The following is an 18,390-nucleotide window of genomic DNA, read 5'->3' as shown; positions in this document are numbered from 1 at the left end:
AGATTCCTTCGTATGGATGAACAGGCTTCGGCCTCCGTGTAGACACCTTCGGTTATGACCTGAAAGGGAAGAGAATGCGAGAGATTGTTCCCTCGATTCACCTCCGGTGTGAGAATAAGAACCTGGTTGTAAAGTGGGTAGAAAATACAAGAAAGGTAGAGCCTTGAGAGAATGAGTGTGTTTACTCTTACTTTTTAAGGGATTTTATACCCATATCTGCCATAAATGTTCTCCTGTTACTCATCATTTAAGGATGGAGTGGAAAGGTGGCGTTATGCCTCTTTATTTTCAACGGTTTGGATAGCAAAGTGGGCCACATCCCGTGGATTTCCATGGGCCTTCGGTTCATGGGCATGGTGGACTTTCGACCCAATAATATAATTATCAGATAGGTCTTTATTTAGTGGGTCATATCAGGCCATAGCCACAATCTCAAATTTGATCTCAAATTTGAATTTTTGAATTAGCGTCAAAGATGCGCTTGTTTAGACGATTGTTAGCCAGAATAGTAGAATTATAAGTAAACAAGGAAGAGGGGGCCGGCAAATGTTAGTAGAGAATAAAGGACTTTAAAAAGTCGTCGTACTCATCCTGATCCATGTCCCTAAAAAAAATTAATATAATTGTAGAAAATAATAAAGTCAGTACAGCGAACAACACGGACACACGGTTCTTACACTGATCATACACTCCTCTTGCTTCTCCTTGTATAAATATGTACTACAATATACCCACTAAGCAGTGAGTTAGACGTGTAACTATAAATCTGCCTGATTTAAATACCTATATTTTTGGTATATAAATATAAACCTATCCGCATTGTGTGTACTTTATCATCATCATCTTCTTCACGCAAACACAATGATGTTGACCAATAAAAAAGTTGCTTTCCCTCTCCTTGCCTTGTTATTATCTTGTGTTTTACTTGTTCCTGAAATCTCCGGCAGGAGAATCACTGTTTCTCATGTGAGCTCAGATCTCATCTCCGACGGGATATCTGAAAATGTGGCTACTGGACTTGAAGAATCAACAGCTGATTCGGTTTGCGAGCAGACATATGGATTCATGCCTTGCACAAACGCCGGATTAGGAAACTTATTCCTGATACTCGCTTACGGATATCTTATGTATGTAGGTGCTACTTATCTTTCCCATGGAAGTGAGATTTTATTGGACATTCTTGGCCCTGGTATCATTGGTGGCCTCTTTCTTCCCGTTCTCGGTGCTCTTCCCGATGCTTTGCTCATTTTAGGTATATTGGTAACTTACTAACTAAATTATTTATGAAGAGGGTGACTGTTAAGATTTCATATAAGATCCTTTCAACTCCTCCTACTAACACATTGAGGTTCTCAAAGTCCTGGTAACTTATGTTTTCTTTTCTTAGCTGTTATGTCAATTTCATGGAAACATTCATATATATATATATATAGTTAGCTTTGCTTAGTAACATGTTAATAATTTTTTATCTGCTACCTTTCAGCTCCTAAATCTAAGTCTTCTAATACAAATTTGTATAAATTATTTTACAAGGGTAAAGGTAAGGCTTAATGACCTTTTAAACATCAAGGTTTGCACTAATATACATCTGTCTATGTGGTTTCAAAATGTTCCTTTTTACCCATGAAGTGCTGAAAACGTACCTTTTAAATCTTGGATCGCCGGTTTGCACTGATTTTTTCCTCCGGTCCTTAGTTTTTTTTCGCGGTCCAATTTTAAAAAGGTATGTTTTCAATATTTCAGGGGCAAAAATGAACACTTTGAAATCACAGGGACAGATGAGTATATTGGTGCAAAACCTGAGGCTCAAAAAGTCAATAAAACTAAAGATAAATAGTGAATAGTCAGTCTAAAAGAAAAAACAATAAATTAGTGATAGAAGCGAAGAAAAGGGAACACATGGACAGTACAGAAATGTCCCTGAATCCCTTTTAAGAAAATGCTTGTTTTCTTCTTTGTCCTGGATGGATCTCACAAGTAAACAAATAATTATAATAAAATATTTTGAAAATGAGGCCTAATCTGAATTTTGTATAAGGATGCCCATTATCTGCTTCTTTACCTCCAATGTTTAACCTGTGATGACATCTGTCTTTATAGTAATCTAATGGAGGTATCGGTACCAGGTTAACTAGGCTTATTCAGTTTACTGTCTATTACGGCTCCTATAGGTCCATAATATAAATTTGACTATGTTCCCAGATTCTTTTCTTTTTCAGCATATATTTTAAATAAAAAGGATTTTGTGTATAAAAGTCAATTTACTTCTTAATTATAGTGTTTGCTTTAACCTCTATGGTTGTTAGTCAATTTGAGTTTTTGTTTCATCTGAGTGAAATGTGAATGGATTTTTTATGTTTTTGTGCTATCATGCAGGGGTTAATTATGAGATTGTTTCAACTAGCTGAATTTAGCTATAAAATAATCTTCATTTGGTGTTGGAAATTCAGATGCCAATATATAACCAAGTTTTAGATACTCTTACAAGATTGCAGATATGTAACTAACCAAATACTCTCCCTATAAGGCTTTTCTTAGGCATAAAAATGCTAAGTAGCTGAAAACTATTTTTTGCAAAGCTCCTTTTTCTAGGAAAAATGAATATTATTACCGGTACTATTCTGCACGACTACTTAATGGTGGACTCACAATCCCCCGTACTCCCACCACACAATACTCTGTAATTCTATTAAAAATTTGCAAACATTTGAGGTATTTATCTGTTCAATATTTCATCTAATCAATGTCATTCTTTTTCAGTCTCTGGATTATCTGGGAGTGTCAACACTGCTCAAAGTCAGGTTTCAGTTGGCATGGGGTTGCTAGCTGGATCCACCGTAATGCTTCTTACAGTAGTATGGGGAACCTGTGTTATTGTTGGCAAATGTGACATAGAAAATTCTGTAGCTATAGATGGAAATAATACCAAAGGATTTAGCTTAAGTGGTTCGTCTCTTCCTCTGTGTTTCATCACTTGTACATAACTTTGCATCTTTATTACTTACTTATCACTGAAAAACTGCTCAAACTGCTTAGGACTAATTTTATAATAGCTTTTTTACTCTTAAACCCCTCTCTAGAAAGTGATATACGGGATTGAGGTTATTTTTAAGTGCTTTTAGAGAGTCTGGAAATTGACAGCAATAAACAGAATAATAGACTGAACAATTATGCTTGAATCAACGACAACCATTACATACAATTAACTTCTTGGAATATATATATTTCATTTCTAGCAACTACATTCTTAATAGACAGATTTCATATTTTTTAATCTTCAGAATTATTCAATTTTTAGGTTTTTATTACGTCTTTTATTAATAAGGTTATAAGGAGTCTTGATGATATCACTTTAAAGGCTACCAAAAAAATTGTTCATCAGCAAGTTTTAGAGAATACCTGATCATTGGTCATCCAATCAAACTGATTTCTTTTTATAATCAGTTTTCCATGGCATCAAGTTTGGAAATGTTTACCTGATGCTTGTTCAGCAACTAATGAGGGCATATTATTTTTTAACAGAATTGTTTTTAGTAAAATATACATCTTAGTAAAACTCGTGATTTTAGCACAAAAGGGTTGCTGCTGACAACAGTCAGATATTAATCTCGTGATAGCTTAATTAAATAAACATAATGTCCAACTTTTAAAAGTTATAATAAAGCTTGACGTTACATTTACGAATATAATCTCTTGTATATCTTTCTCGTATTCTTGCTCAGTATTGTGGTATTCTTAAAACTGTCCAAGTTGCTTGCTTTAGATTGTTCATTTTCGGCCCCGTCATTGATTAGACTAGCCTCAACTATGGATATGGTTTGTAAATGTTGCTATACAGTCCACTTTTCTAGCTGATCCTAAATTTGAAATTCTTACGACTAATTAGTGATTCCGCCATTGCAGGTTCAGGTGTCAGTACTGATATTTGGACAAGTTATGCGTCAATGATAATGGTTGTATCATTAATTCCTTTCATAGTTGTACAGTTTCCGCAACTTTTGCACTCAACTTCAGGAAGGCACTCGGCAGTCTTGATTGCGCTTGTTATCTCTGTCTTGCTACTAGTTTCATACTGCATTTATCAGGTGACTCAACAAAATTAACAAATATTTAAGTGTATGTGCCTAACACTTGTAATTTCCAATATATATATTATGTATATATGTATAAATATAAATATATGTTTTTGCCTGTAGCTCATTCTATGTTTGCGTTGTTATATTAATGCAAATATTTTGATGCATACAATAACTTTGGGCAGGACATTTGCCGCTGTTACCTCTTGCCGAAGCACTCTCCTATAAACTATTTCAATTTTTTTAAAGTAACAGTTTCATACATAAAACAGTATACAATTTTCCTGCCAATTCCACTTTCATATTAATTTAGGTGGCCTTTATGCATCATGTGCTTTTGTTTAATGAAGTGGTAAAAGAGCCTGCTTATTGAAGGCATAGATTTGTCTATTGTCAACTATGTTTACAAATAAATCTTATTTGACTTTTGATTTTCACCTCTTCTGATGGCCTATAATTTGGAGTCAATGCTTAAAGTATTGTCAGTCACCCTGGTTGATTTTTGACATCTCAAGTTTATATCTCCATTCTACTACTGGGATTGATTTTACTCCAAATATTTATGCAGGTATTCCAGCCTTGGATTCAGAGCAGAAAGCTTGCTTATACAAAGGATAAGCATGTAAAATCTGGAATTCTGAAGAGTGCACTAGCAAGACTGTCAACTGATCAGGGAACACCTAATGAAGAAGTCATAGAAAAGTCCGTGCTCATGCTTCTTACTATTAGCTGCTCTTCTATAGAGCTTCCATTGCCTTTTTATTAAGTCTTATTTATCTTACTGACTTCTTTCAGGCTTTTCAAGGCAATGGATCTGGATGGTGATGGATTTCTTACAGCTTCAGAACTTAGAGCCCTAGTTTTAGGAATTCAATTCGATCAAATAAATTTGAATCGTGATGATGCCGTGGCTAAACTAATGAAGGATTTTGACAAGTCTGCTGATAATCAAGTTGATTTGCCAGAGTTCATCGGTGGGATTGCAGAATGGCTTGAGGATGTAAATAAGTCAAAGGCTTCCTCTCTTGTAACTGGTTCTGATACAATCAAGTACCTGAACGACTATCACGAGGTTCGTGATTTGTCATTACTCCGGTTTTATATATACATATACTACTGTTTCTTTTTATTAGAGCTACATTAGAATGAGATCTTTAAATGCATTGGTGGCAGCAAACAAAGAGGGAATATGATCTTCTAGGGGAACAAAGTGATGAAGCTGTTGAGGTTGTAAAAGTTCCCAAGTGGACAACCATAAAAGCTGTAATATTGTTGACTCTTGGGACTGTTCTTGCAGCTGTTTTTGCTGATCCTCTGGTAGATGCTGTCGACAATTTCTCTAGTGCCACGAGTATTCCTCCTTTCTTTATATCGTTCATAGCTCTTCCCCTGGCAACTAATGCTAGTGAAGCAGTGTCTGCAGTTATATTTGCTAGCAGAAAAAAGCTGAGATCTGCATCCTTAACTTTTTCTGAGGTTTGTTTCTTCATTAGTTTAATATATAGAGTAGCCCCAAGCCTATCTGCTCTAATCTCACTTGCTGCTAGCTGCATTAAATATTCCAATGCTTGTCATATAAATTTTTATTACCACTCCACTGGTCTGGCTAAAGAATATTTTAGAAATTAAAAGTCTAGAATCAGGGCTTGTTTTTTTATATGCATATTGAACTTTTGTGCACTTAAAAGGAAAACGCATACAAAAATCTTGTTCAATTTATATACACTGATAAAAAGCTAATTTTTTCTGTCCTACACCGAAAAGTAACACTACACATTGAAAAAGTTGCACTTGAAAATTTCAACTGCACCAAATGTAGGACGTGATGAAAATACTTATAATCAAGCAGTGGGTCTTTGTACATGTTCAGTGAAGATGCAAATAATGTGTGATTGAGAAGTAAATAATTCAGAATGTATACATCAACCTTCTAACATAGTACATTATGACTATAGTATACATAGTTCCCTCTTGGGCGATCAGGAAATTTGTATCTTACAGCTGAGACAGAATCATCATATTTTTCCTGACGGCTTGAAACTGTTGCTGTTGTCTTGCAGATCTATGGAGCAGCAACCATGAATAACATTCTATGCCTGTCGGTGTTCTTGGCACTTGTTTACGTTAGAGGATTGGTATGGGACTTCTCTTCTGAAGTTTTGGTTATTATCATAGTCTGCATTGTTATGGGTTTGTTGGGTAGCATCAGCACTACCTTTCCTCTCTGGACAACTTTAATTGCTTTCCTGCTTTATCCACTCTCCTTGGTGTTAGTTTACGTCCTTGACTACAAATTTGGATGGTCGTAATCAATCACATGAAAAATGATACACTCTCATAACAACAACTTCAACTCCTGATGTCAAATATGTACGTCGGGGAATAGCAAACACATTCTTTACCCACAAACTCAGTTGACTATGACATGGCAGATAGGCTAGAAGTGTAGAAAGCTCTAACATCTGTTTATCCTGTTAAGTTGTACTAATTAAAGTAGCTCTCTAAATGGTGTACATCTCTACTTCCTTTCTCCTTTGTGCAATTAGTTACTACAGATCCATCGGAGATAGTCAATGACATGCATATGTGTAGGTTCTGGAAAATGTCATTTGCTATAGTATAAAAGAATATATTCTTTTGAAATTTGGTTATGATTCATTTAAAACTCCTCCATATTATTCCAGGACTCAGTAAAACATTTCACAAGTCATGTAACGGTTATGAACTTGTGGTTCTTTTTGAAACATGTGTTGGCTGGTTCAATAGTAGAAACACTACCATTGCGGCATGTAGCTGCTTCATATAATCCGGGGCCAGGAGCATCTACTAGAACTGTATAACAAATGGATAACGCCCTCTTCGTGCCAACCTTTCTGGCCAGTTTGTAGATGTTCACCATAGCTTAATGAAACAATTCCAAGTTAAGAAACTTGAAATGTACATACAACAATCTATACTAGAAGGGCATGATTGTGAACTAGATTCCCCACTGACTCATTATTGATTGGGCTACTAAGAATCTGAATTATAGTACAAGTAATTTTTTTCATTACCAGACTAGATTTAAATAATAAGTTCAGTATAGATGTTTTAGAGTTTCAATGTACATTGAAAACACTTGTGAATCAAACTCCCAGCAACACAAATTAGTTATTTTTACACAGGTTTACCGGGGATTTTTTTTTTCTAGTATCCAAATAAATATTTATTTAGCTCTAATACAACTGAATTTTGAGCACATTCCATAAGAATGATAAAACTGGACTAGGATATTAGATCCCACCAACCAGTAGTTAGATGACAAAGACAGTCATGGTAGATGTTTCTTTTAACCCAAAAAATTAAAATAAATCATAGATGCTTCAAACGCAAGACACATATAATTTAGAAACAAATAAGAAGAAAAAAAGTAGTGTCAAACAATGAGTACATAAACAAACTTCAAGTTTCGGTTTCTTCTTCTGCATCATCCACCATTTCAACCACAATGACAACACAACCTCCTCCTGATCGCCGGCTCAGCCAGCTAATATTTGCTGTTGCATTGACATCTCTTCTGGTACTAGGCATGGTACGAGTAGTGTTCGAAAGTTTGAAGAACAAAGGAAGTATTAATGTTGTTGATCTTTTGAAATTACAAAACCACAGAGTTGTGAGGCTTCCAATCACTGTTTCCGATGACGAAGTCATTCCTGATGACTGCAATGTGTTTGAAGGGAAATGGATATGGGACAATATATCTGCTCCACATTATACTGAAGAGAGTTGCTCTTATTTGGTCAAGCAAGTTACCTGCAGAAGAAATGGCAGAACTGATTCTAATTATCAGAACTGGAGGTGGCAGCCTTCTGCTTGCAACTTGCCAAGGTAATTTCGATATTTAGACACATGCACGCACAAACTGGTTATAACATGGTGCATACTAGCTAAAGAGCTGTAGGTTTATGACTTTATGTTAAGGTTTAATGCCTTGAAGTTGTTGGAGATACTGAGGAACAAAAGGCTGATGTTTGTTGGAGACTCAATTCAAAGAGGTATGTTTGACTCGATGGTCTGTTTGGTACAATCTGTACTGGAAGATCGAAAGAAGTCTCTTGTTAGAATTCCACCTAGGAAAATTTTTAGAGCTGAGGTAATGTGTTTGTTAAGCCAAACAAATTAAATACTTGTAGTTTAATAGATGTTATAATTTTCCTGGATAATAATATTTGTTGATGGTCAGAGGTGTTTCTTGTAGGAATATAATGCAACAATAGAATTCTACTGGGCTCCATTCATAGTAGAATCCAATTCAGATCATGCAACAAATCATTCTGTACTAAGAAGATTTGTCAAGCTTGGTAGCATTGATAATCATAGCAAACAGTGGGAAGGTGTAGATATTCTGGTATTCGAGAGTTATATATGGTGGATGTATAAACCATTGATCAACGCAACGTAAGCCCTGGTGATTTAATCCATTTGTCATTCTAAGATCCCATCTTTCCTAAAACTTAACTTTATCCTACTAAAATAAATAATTCAGTCGAGGATGAAATTTTCAGGTTTGATTAAAAGAGTTTGTAGCATTTACCTCAGATTTTTGGTTTACCTTGTCTTGTGTTGTTCAGATACGGTAGTCTGGACAAAGTCGACGAATATAATGTAACCACTGCATACAGATTGGCAATGGAAACTTGGGGAAATTGGATAGAGAAAAGCATCAACCCAAGTAGTCAAACAGTGTTTTTCATGAGCATGTCCCCCACACATTTGTGGTAAGGTACTTGAACTAAAAACCATAGGTTTTGTTTGGGTGCATGCATGGTTTATAATTTGGTTGAAAATACAGGAGTTGGGAATGGGAAGCTGGAACAGATGGCAATTGTTTCAGTGAGACACAGCCAATCCAAAAGCCAATAATATACTGGGGAACTGGTTCCAATCTGGATATCATGAGAAGAATAAAAAAAGTAATAGGAAAGTTAAAGATCAAAGTGAGATTGCTAAACATTACACAATTATCGAAGTATCGAAAAGACGGGCATACATCAGTATATGGTGAGCGGAAAGGAAAGCTTCTAACAAAAGAAGAAAGAGCAGATCCCAAAACATATGCTGATTGTATTCACTGGTGTTTACCAGGGGTTCCTGATACGTGGAATCAGATTTTGTATGCACATATTCTCCAGGATTATCACACTTCGTAGAAAGTGTTAGACTATTGTTTTTAAACTAAATTGTACAACCACTGCTAATAATAGATTTTGGTTTTTCACATGTGATATGAGCTCCAGTTCAGTATTGTATTTCCCTTGTTTTGCTTTGGTTTTCCTCTCCCCCCAGACCCTAACCCCCGCTCTGTTCTCTAATAATGAAAGAGAAGATTAGTGCAGTAAGATTTACGTGTTCGTTTGGGAAATCTTTTAAAATAAATAACTTATAATTTAAATTGAAAAAGTGACTTATAAGTGATAAGTTGATCAAGACTTATAAGTGATAAATTTATTTGTAATTCAGATTTTTTTTACTTAAATGGACTAAAATAAATATTTTTAAAATATAAGTATCTTTATTCTTATATTTCAAGTTAGATTAACATTTAAAAAATATTTTTTAAAATTAAAATTAATAAAAAAGCAAAAAAAATCAAAAATAAGTTGGATAAAAAGTATGTCATTTATAACATTCAGCTTATCAGCTTATAGGTTGTAAATTCAATTTATAAATTGAATCGACAAACATTCGTCAATAAGTTAATACGGGCTTATAAGTCATTAAATTGACTTGTCAGATTTACCGAACATGCGAAACATCTTATACCTTAAATGTATTAAATACCCCCTGTCATGCTAAATGTACCTGATTAGAGTTTGTTATTGTGTAATCAATCTTCTATGTTATATACTATCTAATATTATTATATAAAAGACGAAATATTGATAATTTTAATAAGGTGCCTATTTTTTGATACACGCTGAATTTTATAAATTACCTTTATTTTACTAAAAAAAATTATTTGCCTTAGTAATCGAATTATAATAGAAAAAAAATAAAAATCATTTTCAACTATAACACGTTACCTTTTTAATTTTTCTCAATTAAAACAACCTTTTTAAATAAGTTTATTTAATAAAATAGAATAATAATATTATAACCACTAATAACTAATAAATTAACTTTTTCAGCTACTTAATTATTTATTTTATTTAATCACTGTTTTACTTAAATATTTTGTTAAGCTCCTTAACTTTAACTATCCATAAATTCTTAATTATTTTACAAGAACAACTTACCATCATCATCATTATTCCTCGACAACAACAACAATCTCATCTCATCATTTAAGACAATGCAAAAAACCTTATTTTCTTAAAACAATGCAAAAGTCAAAACCATCTGCACCTCTAACCAATAGTTGTCGTGAATATAATTTGTACGGGTTCATGGTAAAAAAATTATTTTTTATATAATTTTTACTATTAATGTAAAGACAAATATATTTAAAGTAAACATTATTTTACAATTCAATTACATAAAAAAAAGAATTGATTTTTGAAGTCGAATTGTTTATCTATCTATATTATTATATTAAAGACGAAATTTTACGGTTCTTCCTTCAATTACATAATTGCCCTTTCTTAAAAAAATTTAATATTTTATACAATTGTCCTTACTTAATTAATATCTAACCAATAACCTTTATAAGTAAAATACGTTGCCTTTTTTTATTTTTCATCAACTAAAAGAACTCTTTCTCTACAAATATTTTAGACAATTCTTTTTAATCTATACCTTTTTTAAGTAAAACATGTTGTCTTTTTTACTTTCTCCAAATAAAACAAATCTCTCTCCAAAAATATTATGAACAATTTTTTTAATATATGTTGGTTGTCCATCTATCAATCTATCTATCTTCTATACTATTATATAAAAGACGAAATAATAAAAGTTTGGTTGGTGTTCGGTTTGGTCACTGTAATTATAGTAATATTTAAAATATAACAGTCTCATAAATTGATTAATATTCACAAAAACATTACTTAATACAAATAGAATTATAATATGTCTAAAGGTCTTAGTTTAAACAAAATATCTGACCGAGCTAAATAAAATTATATTATTGGTTCAGTCTTAAATAAAAAAAACTACTTAAGATTTGCAATCACGGACTAAAACAAAATAATGAAGACTAATAAAAATTTGAAAAGAAATTCGTTTGGTCGATATAATGTCATCAGCTAAAAAATAAAACAAAATTTTAAAAAGAAATTTGTTTAATCGATATAATGTCATCAGGCTAATACAAAATTATATATATTATCCATTCCATTCAAACCAAAACAATATTCATCCCGGGTAAAATAAATTTAAACAAAAAACTATAAATAATTAGTTGTATTTGGTTGATATAGCAAGTCTAAGGCTAAAACCAATTTGCTACCTCATGGCTCATGGTAGAACAAAATGATAAATGTTATCGATATGGCTAAAAAATATTTTATTGAACGAGGTTTAAATAAAAATAAAATTTAAAACTTAATACGTTGGTTCATAATATTTTATTAAAATGAAATTAGAGAGTATTCGTTAGTTTGTATGATAGCGTCGTACTAAATCAAAGTAATATAAGATATGCATTTTTTTGTATTATACAATTAATTGAAGAAAAAGCAAAACTAGACTAACTCAAACAAAATAATGATTACTTTGATCCGATGTAAAAAAATAATAAGATATATGAACATATATCATATTTTAAATTTTTCAATTCAATTTCTTTTTTAAAAAGTATTATATAATATTTAAAATAATTTGTGCATCGCACGGGTTCTGAACTAGTATATTATAATAGACGAAACATTAAAAGTTTGGTAGTCGATCGGTCAGTACTTGCTGAAATTACTTAATTACCCTTAATTATTTATTCTATATCTAGTTGGGCAGTTAGTCGATCGGTCAATTTCAATTCTTATTGATATTGGAATCAACTTCCTCTATCAATTTAAATTATATTTCATATCTAACACTATATTATTATTAATTGATATTAAAATCAACTTTTTCTACCAATTTTAAATTCTAATTCATATTTACTTCTATATTATTCTAAATACATCTGAGACTAAAATAAATTTAAACAAACTAAATATAATGTGCATCGGGTTAAGAAAAAATAACAAATACTACCAATTCGTCTAAAAAATTATACTATTGAACTATGATAAACGAAATAATATATATTAGTCACCCAAAAATAATTAAAATACAATTCAACCAACTAAAATAAAATCATATATATTAATTGTTAGGTAATGAATCACACACAGAGGGGGGTGAATGTGTTTTGGTGTTTTTATGCTTTTGTTGAAGTGTTTATGGTGATGAACAAAGTAAATTAAAACCTTGTAGTGAAATGTGTTAGTACTGAATTTAAAAGGTAAGAACAGTGAACACAGATCTTTCAAAACTCACTTATTTTATATTAAAATTAAGAATGTCTTGCTACAAAATTTCTAGGCTCTTTGTTGATAAAGAGCTTAGCTTCTTTCTGGAGAGAATACAACATTTCTAATCGAAATTGTTACAACTAAAAATAAAGCATCCACTATTTTCTTTATAGAACAATAAACACCGGTTATTACACAGTATGCAGTAGCATGTACTAAACCCTAGTTTTGGATAACCAAATCTTTCTATTTCTGGCTTAGTGTATCTTTGCTAATCTTGCACGCATGTGACTTTACTTTGATAGTTAATCTTGACCTTTGATATTGTATTCTTCAAGCTGCTTTTGTAGACTTGTCAATCCAACTTATTGGATTATTTGTTGATTGATAATCTTGGATATTTAACTGGTTTGCACTTTGTACTTTGAGTTTTACCTCGAGATCTCCAGTTTGATATGTAGAGAACTTGACATCTCGATAAGTATATTGGTTTATCGAGATCTCTCATCACTCTATAGTTATTTTGACTTATCGAAGTATATGAGTTCTCTATAAGAGAATTTGGCTTGTCGAGATCTCTCATCTTCATGTCTTCACTTTGGCTTATCGATATATCTAAGTTCTCTAGTGACAAATTGACTTGTCGATATCTCTGAGTTCTCTAGTGACAAATTGGCTTATCGATAACTCGAAGATCTCTAGTGATATTTTGACTTGTCGATAACTCAGAGTTCTCTATTGAAGAAATGACTTGTCGATATCTCCATTATTCATGTCTTCAATTTGGCTTGTCGATATCTCTGAGTTCTCTAGTAGCTTTTCTTGACTTCTCGATAAGTCATTCTGCAGTTCTCGAATGACTTTTCTATAACACAAAATCTGTGACTTGTAGACTTCTTGACTTAGAATATTTTTCACAAAACAGATTTATTCAACTCCAAGCTTCTTCATACTTTCTCTGAGGCATGATCTTTATGATCTTCTTCCAGAACTTATTCTTAGGCTTGAGACTGTTTACAAAAAAATATTCCAGTCTAGTCTATTTATATTTTTACAGACTTAAGTGTTATAGTACACAATGCAAACATAGATTACCATACAACTTACTTAGGGTTATCAATTTGACTTAGTCTTGTTACTGTACAAGCATGTCGTGCACAATAATCTCCCCCAATTTGTGAGAAGATTGCTTATCATAAATTCATGCCTGTTAACAAGACTAACCCCAAGCTACAATGGAAATTATATTAATTCATAAAAATTGACACAAATACAACATTTATACATTAGGTGATTTCTTGAGTTTAACATATGCACACATCAGACAAATACTGTATCTCCTGTTTTTTCTCTAATGATATCCATCAAGTATATAAGAATTTCTAGTTCCTCTATTATTAGTGTTCCTCTTAGAGCTTCTATAAGTGTGAGTCTGTCAGGTTTTGGATAGCCACTCAACAAATCAATCCTAAATTTTGAGAATGTGCCAGCCTTGACATTTAGAAATCTTCCATCCTTGAAAATTCTGCTCATACCTTTTGCCTTGAGTTCTTCTGATCTTTGAATGTACATTTCTATTTCCCCATCATACTTCCTCTTCCTCTCCTCATATTCAGCCTTGTTCCTTGCTCTTCTTTCCTCCCTTACTATCAACCATTCATCTAAAACAGATCTCCATGCCCTTGTTGCAGTATCCTTATCCTTCAGTAAACTTATTACTCTCTTGATTTCTGTGGGTGAAAAGGTGTCCATTAAGTTGCTGCCAAGAAATGTGAAGGACCCATCTTCATAGTAGATTCTTACTTCCATTAGTGTTACAACCCAAATTCTGATTATTTCCTCAGCTAGTTGTTGAAAGTAATCTTCATCTGAGTTGCACCAGTTTAGAGGTAAAAAATCACTTTGCTTGTAACAGTTCCAGATGGCCCTCTCAATAACTTGCACTTTTTCAGTATGCTTAGCTTTCTTAGGTTTCCTCCCAACAGACTTGTAGTGAACTTTGAGTGATGGCTTGACAGAAGGTAGGTTTGTGAGTTTCTTGAGAAATGTTTGGCTTGAGGTGATTGGTATTTTTAGAAAGGTGTTAGCAGTTTGTTTGTATAGGAATTTAGGCTTTGAGGTTTGAGGTGGTTTGATATTTGAACTTGTTGGCATAAAGGGTTGAGCTTGTTTAATTTGGATATTTAGGGTTTGTTGTTGTGGTCATGAACAGTCTTCATTTTTCTTCTTTCTTCTCTCATCACCTCTCTTTTTCTCCTGCTTCTTCTTATATTTGCTTACAGCTGCCTTAGAGGATTGGATTTGAGCCAGAAGGTTTTTGATCATCTTTCTTTTGCTCATCATCATCCAAGTTATCCTTATTGATTTGAGTTTTAGGCAAGTTGGCTTCAGAATTCCTCAGATATCTCGCCAATAACTTAATCATTTCTTCATCTTCAAAAGTCTTATTTTGCTTGACTTTCAAATCAGACTCCAGAGTCATGATGAGCTTTTTGTTGGCCATGACACATTTCTTAGGGACCTGAAAGTGCTTGCAATGTTTGGTGGTAGCACATATGTATGCTACTCCCTTACTTGGTTGTCGATATGCTTCTGGAAAAGCAGCCATTTGAGCATTCTTTACTTCAGTTAGAAAGAGAGTGTCTTCATGAATCACTCTGTTGACTTTGTTTATCAGAATGTCCAGCTCAGATGCCCTTCTAGAGATAAGATAGTTAAGAGACACCTGCATACATCTGTCTACCCCTGAGTCATTTATATTGACTACAATTCTTCTTTCCTGAAAATTGTCCTTTGTCACTAAGATCACCCTTATAGAGTTTATTGTCATGTCCAAGGCATTCTTGTAAGTAAAAAAATTGTTATTTAAAGAAGCCCTGAGAGCCTTGAGCAATTCATCAAATTCCCTGCTCAGACTAGGTCCCTCAGCTGCTCTGATTAGCCTCTCCATTCCAATATCAACTTTTTGAGATTTGCTCTTGTCAGCAGCTTGAACAGTTTGAGTAGATGATCTCAATAGCCTAGCCTCTATCTCCTTCTTAGTCTTATTGGCAGGCATGATGAGAGGAGTAGGAATTTCAGGCCTCACGGCTTCTGGAAGTGCAGGAAGAGGTATGTTAATCTTTCCTATTATAGCTCCCAAAGCCACAGCATTTTGCATTTGTAAGTGCTTGTGGGAGTCCACCAAGATCTGAAGGTTTGCCTGTTGACTCTGTACCAGTGTAGTGAGAGCTTGCACTTGAGCTGTGAGTTGATCATTTGAGGTTTGCAGATTGGAGACTTGACCTTGAAGTGCTTGAATTTGAAGATTGGTAGATGTAGAGGCAGGTTGATGAGAGCTTGATGGGATAGAAGGTCCAAATGTGTCTGTTACAACCTGTTTGATACCCTCCATGAGCAATGCAAAAGGCTCATATCTGCTTTGGTGAAGCTGGTTCAACTTTAGCTTTGTGTCATTTGAACTTGTTATTTGTTGTTGAACCACTTGATGAAGAATAATGAAAGATTTTCTGAGGTTTTTGTAATAACCCCAATTTTTGGGAAATTTTGAAACCCTTATGAATAGTGTTTTTGCTGAATGAGAAAACTTTTCATGCCACACTATGTAGGGGTTCTGATATGGATATTCTGAGATTTTATTAGTACTTTATATGGGATATAAGTGTATGTAAAGATCGTCATAATCCAATTCCCGAACACTTGGATTTTTCCCGGAATTCCACTAGATACGGAGAGAATTGAGTATAAGGTAACAGGATAAAAAAAAGGATTTAAATTAAAGGATTATGATAGAGGATCATAAAAAGAAATATAATGTATTGAGAAAGGTTAAGGGAACCTAAGTAATAAGATCCCGGGTATGATCCTTCAAACGATAAACGAGAATGAAAGTTAAGCGAACCGTATAACAGATCAGCGGTCATTAGGTAAACGATTAGGAAGTTAATCAAGGGGATTAGTGGGGATGATGTCATCCAACCAATAGAAAGAGGACAAGGAGGGGAGAATGATATCATGAGGATGACACAAGCATGACATGGGAAGGAAGGAGGTGTGGTTGAATGAGAACCACACAAATTCAAGGGCAACAAGGTAATTGACTAAATCAAACACAAAAACAAAGCAACCAAGCCAAGTAAAATCATTTTCATCAAAATCAAAAAGAACCAAGGCTTGTTCTTGAAGAAGCTCTCGGCTTTTTACTATTCAAAAGAGCAAGAAATTCAAAATCAAAGATCCAAGCTTCCTAAATTGGTGAGTTAATTCCCTAATCATCTTCATGCTTAGTTAGGGCTATATCATGAGTTTAAGCCATCAATTCCTTCTCCATCTTCTTCATTTAATCAAAGAAGAAGACTATGAATAGTGTTTTCAAGTTTTTAACTTAAAGTTTTTCTTGTTTTCCTTGAAGATCCAAGCATTCCTAAGACTTCTCAAAGCTTCTTAAGGCTTCCTAGCTCCTCCCACCACTTCAAGGAAGGTATACCATCTCCAAACCCTAGATTCCTATGTATTATAAGATGATTTTGATTAGTAGGATGATATTGTAGCTTGATGTTGTGATTTAGAATTTGGGATTTGAAATGGTATTGAATTGGAATGGTAAATGTTGTTGTTTTGATTAAAAGAACTTAAGAATGGTTAAAGTTAAGCTTAGGCATAAGTATGAATGTTAAAATTGAATTGGTTGGGGTTGTTATGATGTGATAAGGATGGATGTTGGTTGTATGTTGGATTTGAGGTTGAATTGGGAGGGTTTTGAATGGTTTAAAATATTGGAAATCGCGTAAACATAGCCGTCGTAACGTCCGATTTTCTTTAGACTGTTTTTGTGCATAACATTAGGACCCGAGAACCCCCCTGCTAGATTACGACCATTGCCATGTCTAGATAGCTCATGTTACGAGCTTCGTTTTGATATGTAGTTCGTTCGATTCCGATGCACGGTTTAGGAGAAATGACCGTTTCAAGTAACGGCGTTTCGCGAACGAAACTTTTCCCCTCGCCTTACTTTGAAACATAGGTTAAAGACCAAAAAGGGTTAATTATTGTATGAAACATTTATGGTAAGTGTGCTAGGCAGTTAGTAAGACACTCGCGAAGGAATCGCCTTAAAACTCGTAAAGATTAAATTATTAAAAATGGTGGAGCCGAGGGTACCCGGGTGACTTAAGCAAATCAGTAAGCGCAAAACAAGCGTTAGAGTCTAAGTTAGTTAAAGTATAGATTTACAAGTGACTTTGGTTTAATTCCAACTTACTTGTTGTTTATAGGTTACCAGACTCGTCCCGAGCCTTTTATCACCCCAAGTCGCTCAGGCAAGTTTTCTACCCGTTATACTGTTGTTGTGATGTATATATGTATATGCATTATCTTGTGATAGATGCATGTTGGTTGATTAGCAAATTTTGCGATATATTGAAGCATGCTGATATGGTATATATATGCATGCCTGTTTCGTATTCTTGCCATATATATCTGTTGGTTCAGTTAATAATACCTATGCTAGAGAATAGCGGTAATTTGCATATACCCTTAGTATAGGGACCCAAAGGTGAAAACATTTTCTAAAACCGGGAGTCGAGGATCCCGAGTAGATTTTATATATATATATGGTTATAGTTTTCAGAACTATTAATCGAATAAGGTTTATTCTATAACTTTATTTTATTAATGAATATTACCTTGAATATTCATTCGAGGACTTATGACTCCTTTACATTATTTATTGGATATTACTTGGATATTCATTTGAGGATGTATGACTCCTTTATTTTATTTAATGAATATTATTTATAATATTCATTCGAGGTATTATGACTCAGCTTATTTTATTTATTGAATATTATTTGAATATTCATTTGAGGATCTATGACTCCGATTAT

The 18,390-nt window shown here is 33.5% G+C and overlaps 2 protein-coding genes across 2 annotated transcripts; both read left to right on the top strand.

Moving 5' to 3' along the window:
* Nucleotides 1-727: 727 nt before the first annotated feature.
* On the top strand, nt 728-6,719 carry LOC141707933 (sodium/calcium exchanger NCL-like). The gene is made up of 7 exons (XM_074511384.1): nt 728-1,252; nt 2,761-2,946; nt 3,904-4,085; nt 4,645-4,778; nt 4,872-5,148; nt 5,250-5,552; nt 6,137-6,719. Exons 1-7 carry the CDS (start codon nt 862-864, stop codon nt 6,383-6,385), a joined length of 1,722 nt encoding a protein of 573 aa, XP_074367485.1. The 5' UTR covers nt 728-861; the 3' UTR covers nt 6,386-6,719.
* Nucleotides 6,720-6,858: 139 nt separating this feature from the next.
* Nucleotides 6,859-9,418, top strand: LOC141707934 (protein trichome birefringence-like 31). Its single transcript, XM_074511385.1, has 5 exons — nt 6,859-7,943; nt 8,037-8,208; nt 8,314-8,513; nt 8,687-8,833; nt 8,908-9,418. Exons 1-5 carry the CDS (start codon nt 7,564-7,566, stop codon nt 9,263-9,265), a joined length of 1,257 nt encoding a protein of 418 aa, XP_074367486.1. The 5' UTR covers nt 6,859-7,563; the 3' UTR covers nt 9,266-9,418.
* Nucleotides 9,419-18,390: the final 8,972 nt, after the last annotated feature.

The sequence above is a fragment of the Apium graveolens genome, chromosome 2, assembly GCF_009905375.1.
Source record: "Apium graveolens cultivar Ventura chromosome 2, ASM990537v1, whole genome shotgun sequence".
In the NCBI taxonomy this organism is placed as follows: Eukaryota; Viridiplantae; Streptophyta; class Magnoliopsida; order Apiales; family Apiaceae; genus Apium; species Apium graveolens.
Note: the sequence above shows the minus strand (reverse complement) of the source record. Positions and strands in the feature narration are given on the sequence as shown.